Source organism: Oryctolagus cuniculus, chromosome 21, assembly GCF_051225735.1.
Source record: "Oryctolagus cuniculus isolate XC-2025 breed Fujian yellow rabbit chromosome 21, ASM5122573v1, whole genome shotgun sequence".
In the NCBI taxonomy this organism is placed as follows: domain Eukaryota; kingdom Metazoa; phylum Chordata; class Mammalia; order Lagomorpha; family Leporidae; genus Oryctolagus; species Oryctolagus cuniculus.
Genome location: NC_142887.1, coordinates 20,431,799 through 20,440,212, shown reverse-complemented (window position 1 = coordinate 20,440,212; position 8,414 = coordinate 20,431,799). Strand labels below are relative to the sequence as shown.

General features: G+C 52.1%; 1 protein-coding gene across 1 annotated transcript; it reads left to right on the top strand.

Moving 5' to 3' along the window:
• The first annotated feature begins 1,268 nt into the window (after positions 1 to 1,268).
• On the top strand, positions 1,269 to 6,490 carry PLA2G1B (phospholipase A2 group IB). Its single transcript, XM_002719793.6, has 4 exons — positions 1,269 to 1,333; positions 3,510 to 3,669; positions 4,395 to 4,522; positions 6,284 to 6,490. Exons 1-4 carry the CDS (start codon positions 1,300 to 1,302, stop codon positions 6,397 to 6,399), a joined length of 438 nt encoding a protein of 145 aa, XP_002719839.1. The 5' UTR covers positions 1,269 to 1,299; the 3' UTR covers positions 6,400 to 6,490.
• The last annotated feature ends 1,924 nt before the right edge of the window (positions 6,491 to 8,414 follow it).

Here is an 8,414-nt window from a genome sequence, read left to right as displayed (position 1 = left end):
GTTTTTTTTTTTAAGATTTATTTATTTATTTGAAAGTCAGAGTTACACAGAGAGAGAGGAGAGGCGGGGGGGGGGGGTGTCTTCCATCTGTTGGTTCACTCCCCAATTGGCCGCAATGGCCAGATCCGAAGCCAGGAGCTTCCTCTGGGTCTCCCACGTGGGTGCAGGGGCCCAAGGACTTGGCCCATCTTCTACTGCTTTCCCAGGACATAGCAGAAAGCTGGATCGGAAGTGGAGCAGCCGGAACTCAAACCAGCGCCCATATGGGATGCTGGCACTGCAGGCCAGGGTGTTAACCCACTGCGCCACAGCGCCGGCCCCTGGTGCTCTTGTGTTTTTACTGTGACCAATCACATATGGTCCAATGTGGAATTTTCCACTTGTGGCATCATGATGGTGCTCAAAAAGTGTCAGACTTTGGAGCATTTCAGAATTTGGATTTTCGGTGAGGGTTGCTCAGTCTGTGTAGGAAATAAAAATCTACCGAGCAGATAACAGGTCAGTACTCGCCAGGGTATGGGAGAGAGAGAGAGAGAGAGAGACTGCTGATGGGTATAAGGAAACTGCTGGAACTGATGCAAATGTTCCGGGACTAGAAGAAGCATCGATTGCACAACACTGTGCGTGAGCTAAGAGCCACTGAATCATTCACTTCAAAGTGGTTCATGTTATGTTACCCGAAGTTTCACCTAGAAAACCCTTTATTATTCTACAAGTCAGGCCCAAACCTTTGGAATTCCAAAGTCCAGTATTTTCTCACAATTCCACACCAGGCAGCAAGGAAGGGAGTGGTACTGCTGTGGTACTGGGGTGGTTGGGGGGAACAAAACGGGTACCCGGCAATCAGACGGACTTAAGCTTGACCACCCTGCTATGCTGGTGGCTCGCTGTGGGACCTCAGATAAGTTATTTCACTTCTCCGAGCCTGTCTCCCCATTGGCAAAGTGGGAGAGCGATGGGACTGTTCACAGCACAGACACGAGGCAGCCCCCTTTGCCCACTCGTCCAGCTGGGCTGACGGCTTATGCTCTGCCACCCTGAGTTGAGTTTCAAGGCACGGGTGTGGGACAACCAAGATTCTGAGATCTGCAACCTGCAGATATCACCTTTGGCTACACAAATCTATGTCATTGTTTCCAGTGATCCCTCATGGTTTATTCCTGCAACAAACTCAAGGCCAACTCAGAGTAGACTGAAAGCAATGTAAACAGTGTTATCTTGGGGGCGTGGGGCCACGGTTTATAAGCAGCGTGGTCACCGGCCTCTTCAGCTCTTCTGGCTCACTGCCTTGACTTCAAGATGAAATTCCTTGTCCTGGCTGCTCTGCTCACAGGTAGGCACCCCCTGCCCCTGGGTATGCACTGTGATCCCCGCCCCCACCAGCGTGGGGCCCCACAGTCATGGCCGACAGGTGGGCCCCACCTGGAGTCTCATTGTTTTGGGGTTCTCTTCTCTTCCCTCAAATCCCCCCATGGTATGAACTCCGGTGACCCCATGCAGAAAGGTCTAGCCGGCCCACCCACGGTAAACAAGTCCCCCTTCTTCCTCCCCTTCCTGGTACCCATGCACCCTTGCCCCAAATTCTTATCTTGTTGATTCATTTATGCTTTTCTGTTCTACTCACCTCAAACCATGGGCTCCATAAACAGGAGTAGTGCTATAGGCACCACATATTGAAAGAATTAGTGGCGTCAGACGCACTGGGATTCTAACCCACCTCTCTCATCCATCCTCCATTGATGGAGACATCCAAGATACCAAGCTCTGGGTTGAGACTGGGAACCCAGAGTGAACAAGCCATACACACACACACACACACACACACACACAGAGGAGCAGTGTCTTTGTGCAAAACAGGCCTTTGCAGAGCTGGCTGGATAAGAGAGAGAGAGAGGGAGAGAGGGAGAGAGGGAGAGGGAGAAAGAGAGAGATCTGGAGAGTGGCCAGGGCAGGTCGGCCACTCTACTGTGTGAGCAGTCTCTGCTGTTGGGCGCAGCTTCTGTTGGCTACCACAGGGAAGGCTGCTCTAGGAGATAGTGACCTGCTGCCTCCCTGGCACAGTGGGTAAGACGCCACACATCGAGGCCAGTGCCCTGGTGCAGTGACTGAAGTCACCAGCCACAGCATGGGCTTCCCATATGCACGTCTGTTCAAGTCCCAGCTGCTCCACTTCTGATGCAGTTCCCTGTTAATGTGCATGGGAGAAACAGCAAAAAATGGCCCAAGTGCTTGGGCCCCTGCACCCACGTGGGAGACTTGGAAGAAGTTCTAGGCTCCTGCCTTTGTGGTCATTTGGGGAGTGAACCAGCAGATCTCTCTCTCTCTCTCTCTCTCTCTCTCTCTCTCTCTTTCTCTCTGTAACTCTGCCTTTCAAATAAATACTCTTTTTAAAAACATCCCACGCATCTTGGGACGTCCACACCCTGTATCAGAGTGCCTGGGTTCAAGTCCTGCCTCTGCTTCCCATCCAGCTGTCTCTGATGCAGCACCCTGGGAGGCAGCAGGTGATGGCTCAAGTACTTGAGTCCCTGCCACCCTCAAGGGAGACCCAGATGGAAGTCCAGGATCCCAGCTTAACCCTGGCTGTTGTGGGCATTGGGGAGTGAAGCAGTAATGGCAGATTTCCCTCTGTCTCTCTCTGCCTTTCAAATAAAATGAAAATAAAACAAAAGCTTTTTTTAAAATGAAGCTAAGTGAAAGAAGTCCAACAGGAAAGACCACAGACTGGAAGGCTCCATTTCTCTGAAGGGTCCAGCACAGACAAATCCAGAGACAGAATGCAAATTGGAGGTGGCCAGAGGTTGGGAGGAGAAAGGGGGTACTGCTTGCTAATTGGACATGGAGGTTTTTTGGCGGCGACAGAAATGTTTAGGAATCAGTGGCAATGGTGGCACAACTTGTGAAAATACTAAAAGCCACCGAATTGTTCATCTTGAATTATTCAAATGGTGTAATTTACGTTTTTTAAATACTTTTTTTAAAGATCTATTTATGTATTTGAAAGAGTTACACAGAGAGAAGGAGAGGCAGAGAGAGAGAAAGAGAGAAAGAGAGAGGTCTTCCATCTACTGGTTCACTCCCCAGTTGACTGCACTGGCCAGAGCTGTGCCCATCTGAAGCCAGGAGTCAGGAGCTTCTTCCGGGTCTCCCACATGGGTGCAGGGGCCCAAGGACTTGGGCCATCTTCCACTGCTTTCCCAGGCATAGCAGAGAGCTGGATAGGAAGTGGAGCAGCCGGGACTGAAACTGGCACCCATATGGGATGCTGGCACTGCAGGCGGCGGCTTTACCTGCTATGCCACAGCGCTGGCCCCAAAGTCAATACATTTTTTAAAAACTTTTCTTTAAAAAAAAAAATTCCTACTCATTTACCAGGTTCTGAGTCCTAGACCCGTTCCCAGGAGGCAGCAGGTCTGGAGCAAGGGAGGCAGCGGGGCAAGCCAGGGAGCCCCCTGGGAGCAGGTGGAGCCGGCCAGGGCCCACTTGAACTCCGCTGTGTGTTTCTGCAGCGGGCACAGCTGCGAGCGGCGTCTCACCACGAGCCTTGTGGCAGTTCCGAGGCATGATCCAGTGCACGATCCCCGGGAGCTCCCCCTACCTGGAATTCAACGGCTACGGCTGTTACTGTGGCTTGGGTGGCTCAGGCACGCCTGTGGATGAACTGGACAGGTAAGTGGTACACACGGAGAGAGATGGGGGAGGGACACAAGCCAAGGCCCCCTTGAGGCACAGAAAAGGGACTTTTATTCACCCCTTGTCCCATGAAGACACCTGGCACTCTCTCTTAGGGATGTGAGACACGTAGCGGATGGTCCTGCCCTCTAGTGGCAGGATGTGACAACACAGGACATTTACCTCTAAGCGTCCCTGTAGCCCTGCCTGTGTCAGGATGGTGGCTTGGGAACACACTGGTCCTTCCTGTCTATGGTTCCCACCTTGTCCATTGAATTATCCACAAGTTGAAAATATTCACAAAAAGCTTGAGTCTGGCTTGACTATCTCCAGACTTTTTTTTTTCTTGTCATTTCCACCTCAACAAAATAGCATTGCAACTACACTGAAGACTTCAGAGCCGCCTAGAGATGACTTAGTGTGAACAGGATGCGCATCAGCCATATGCAATGCTACACCAGTCAGTGGAAGGGACTTGGGCACTGGGAGATTTTGGTTTCCATGAGAGGTTCTGGAGCCGGTCCCCAGGGTACCCCGTATATGACTTTCCTGTGCTCCTGCAGTCATGCTAAGACTTTCAATAAGCCCGTGATAAAAGGACTTGCATCTTTCCCAAGCCATAGGACCACTTCTCCTGGGACATCTTGCCGAAGTCACCTCCACCTGCTCCTCCGAGAGAGCGGATGAGGGCGGCTCCTGCCTCAATTGTCCCTCCTCTCCAGGTGCTGCCAGACACACGACCAGTGCTACACCCAGGCCAAGAAGTTGAGCAGCTGTTCGTTCCTGGTGGACAACCCCTACACCAACTCCTACTCCTACTCGTGCTCCGGCACTACCGTCACATGCAGCAGTAGGTTTCCCTCTTTCTTACCCGACAGGTTCCAGGAGGCCGCCTACTGACGACAGCCTCCATGTACTGACGGTTCTGTGGGTGCTGGGCAGTGTCTCCCTTAAATCCTCGTCACAACCTATGGGATAGGTACTCTCATTATCCCCACTTTACAGATGAGGAAACTGAGACTTACAAGACTGAGCCCAAAGTCATGCAACTCATAAGCGGTGGTGTCTGGCTTTTGAACACAACTCTACGTGACTGAAAGGCGTCTGCTCTTAACTGTCATGCTATGCAAACTTCCTATTTAAGAAGAAGTCTGAGCTACTATGTATGAGGCTCTTACTACATGCCAGCTGTCAAGCTAAAAACATGTAGAAAGCCCACTGAAACATTAAATTGAAAGATACATTTATTTTGGTGTAAAAAAGGTTTTTAAATCCATGCATCATTTTTTTTTTTTTGACAGAGTGGACAGTGAGAGAGAGAGAGACAGAGAGAGCAGAGAAAGGTCTTCCTTTGCCGTTGGTTCACCCTCCAATGGCCACTGTGGCTGGTGCACTGCGGCCAGCGCACTGCGCTGATCCGAAGGCAGGAGCCAGGTGCTTCTCCTGGTCTCCCATGGGGTGCAGGGCCCAAGCACTTGAGCCATCCTCCACTGCACTCCCGGGCCACAGCAGAGAGCTGGCCTGGAAGAGGGGCAACCGGGACAGAATAAGGCACCCCCAACCACGACTAGAACCCGGTGTGCCGGCGCCACTAGGCAGAGGATTAGCTTAGTGAGCCGCGGTGCTGGCCATGCATCATTTTTGATCATGTGTATTTTCCAGGAATGTTATAAAGACCCTATTGTCAGCCGGCGCTGCGGCTCACTAGGCTAATCCTCCCCCTTGCAGCGCCGGTACACCGGGTTCTAGTCCCGGTCAGGGCACCGGATTCTGTCCCGGTTGCCCCTCTTCCAGGCCAGCTCTCTGCTGTGGCCAGGGAGTGCAGTGGAGGATGGCCCAGGTGCTTGGGCCCTGCACCCCATGGGAGACCAGGATAAGTACCTGGCTCCTGCCATCGATCGGATCAGCGCGGTGCGCCAGCTGCAGCGTGCCAGCCGCAGCAGCCATTGGAGGGTGAACCAACGGCAAAAGGAAGACCTTTCTCTCTGTCTCTCTCTCTCATTGTCCACTCTGCCTGTCAAAAAAAAAAAAAAAAAAAAAAAAAAAAAAAAAAAAAGACCCTATTGTCCAAAACAGTTTCTCGTATTTCAAAGATTCTGGTCTTATCCACTAAGTTATGCAGCACATATGGTGAAACACTAGAGTGGTTTTTTTTTTTTAAGATTTATTATTTATTTAAAAAGCAGAGTGACAGAGATAGAGGTCTTCCATCCACTGGGAGACCACTTCCATTCACGCCCCCAAATGGCTGCAACAATTGGGGCTAGGCCAGGCTGAAGCCAAGAGCCTGAAGTGCCACTCTGGTCTCCCATGTGGGTGCAGGGGCCCAAACACTTGGGCCATCTTCTGCTGCTTTCCCAAGAGCATTAGCAGGGAGCAGGATCTGAAACAGAGCAGCCAGGAATGGAACTACTGCTCTGATCGGGGGTAAGGGCATCACAGACAGCAGTTTTACCTGCTGAACCACAATGCCAGCCTCTTTGCTTAATTGATCAGTCCCAAGTGTGCACCCATGGAATGATCACCAGCTTATTCCAATGAATTCTTCCTGTCTCTGGGTGGTAGAAAGCAGGGCCCACATGGTCAGTCCTTTCTTCTTGTCCCTCTCCAGGCAAAAACAAAGAATGTGAGGCCTTCATTTGTGACTGCGACCGCAAAGCTGCCATCTGCTTTTCCAAGGCGCCCTACAACAAGGAGTACAAGGACCTGGATTCCAAGTACTGCTAGGTGCACCAGTCACCACGGAAAGCATCATCCTCACCTGCCTCCCTGGCTTCACCTTACACTGAGCCCTTCAATAAAGCACTTGCTGGCAAGACCTCGTGTTTGGAGAGTGCTTTAATCTCTGATCCTAAACATCACTAGGTCTCTGCCACGTCTTCTGTGAACATCACTCCTCCCAGCCTTGGAGACTGAAGTTGAATTAGCAGGATTCAAGCACGCAAAGCCTGAATAACGACGAGCAGTCATCACCTGCTGAGTGTTGTGGTGGTGTCAGGACTGTGCATCTCTCTCTCTCTCTCTTTTTTTTTTTTTTTTTTTTTTGGACAGCAGAGTGGACAGTGAGAGAGAGAGACAGAGAGAAAGGTCTTCCTTTTGCCGTTGGTTCACCCTCCAATGGCCACCGCGGCCGGCGCGCTGCAGCCGTCGCACCGCGCTGATCTGATGGCAGGAGCCAGGAGCCAGGTGCTTTTCCTGGTCTCCCATGGGGTGCAGGGTCCAAGCACTTTGGGCCATCCTCCACTGCACTCCCTGGCCACAGCAGAGGGCTGGCCTGGAAGAGGGGCAACCGGGACAGAATCCGGCGCCCCGACCTGGACTAGAACCCGGTGTGCCGGCGCCGCAAGGTGGAGGATTAGCCTAGTGAGCCGCGGCGCCGGAGGACTGTGCATCTCTAAGTCCCCTGCACAGCCCTCTGAGACACTGGCACTATTAGAAAAACTTATTTTCGGCCAGCGCCACGGCTCACTAGGCTAATCCTCTGCCTTGCGGGGCCGGCACACCGGGTTCTAGTCCCGGTTGGGGAGCCAGATTCTGTCCTGGTTGCCCCTCTTCCAGGCCAGCTCTCTTCTGTGGCCAGGGAGTGCAGTGGAGGATGGCCCAAGTGCTTGGGCCCTGCACCCCATGGGAAACCAGGATAACTACCTGGCTCCTGCCATCGGATCAGCGCAATACGCCGGCCGCAGTGCGCCGGCCACAGTGGCCATTGGAGGGTGAACCAACGGCAAAGGAAGACCTTTCTCTCTGTCTCTCTCTCTCACTGTCCACTCTGCCTGTCAAAAAAAAAAAAAAGAAAAAAAAAAGAAAAAACTTATTTTCTCAGGCCGGCGCTGCGGCTCACTAGGCTAGTCCTCTGCCTGCGGCACCGGCACCCTGGGCTCTAGTCCCGGTTGGGGCACTGGGTTCTGTCCCGGTTGCTCCTCTTCCAGTCCAGCTCTCTGCTGTGGCCCAAGTGCTTGGGCTCTGCACCCGCATGGGAGACCAAGACAAGCACCTGCCTCCTGGCTTCGGATTGGCACAGTGCGCCGGCCGTAGCAGCCATTTGAGGGGTGAACCAACAGAAAGAAAGACCTTTCTCTCTGTCTCTCTCTCTCTCTCACTGTCTAACTCTGCCCGTCAAAAAAAAGAAAAAAAAAAACTTATTTTTCCAAACTCAAGTTTGGTGGGAGAAGTTCCTTGCCCAGTGATATCATCTAGTGAGCGGCAGAGAAAGGAGCTGAACCTCGCTCGTGTTTAAAGGAGTTGAACATACACCCTTGTTTAATATTAGTGACTCAGAGATCTCCCATCAGCTGGTTCACTCCACAAATGGCAGGGCTGAACACTGAACCGCCGTGCCAATGCCGCCTGCCTTCTTTTTTTAAGTTTATCTATTTTCATACACTTGAAACAAGCAGAAACAGATCTTCCATGAACTGGTTCACTCCCCAAATGCCTGCAACAGCCAGGACTGGGCCAGGTGGAAGCCAGGAGACAGGAACTCCCCCCAGGTCTTCCATGTGGGTGGGTAGTTGCCCAAGCACTGGGGCCATCACCTGTCAGATCAGAAGCAGAGTAACCAGGACTTGAAACAGAAGTATGGGCATCGCAAGCGGCAGCTCAGCCCACTGTGCCACGGCACCCACTCCAGAACACATGCTGTTAACTGCCTCCCTGATGTATTGAAGTCTTTAGTATGTGCCAGCTCTCACCTGCTCTCATTCCTGTTTTTATTTCCAATGCGTTAAGCTGTTTCTCCCTAC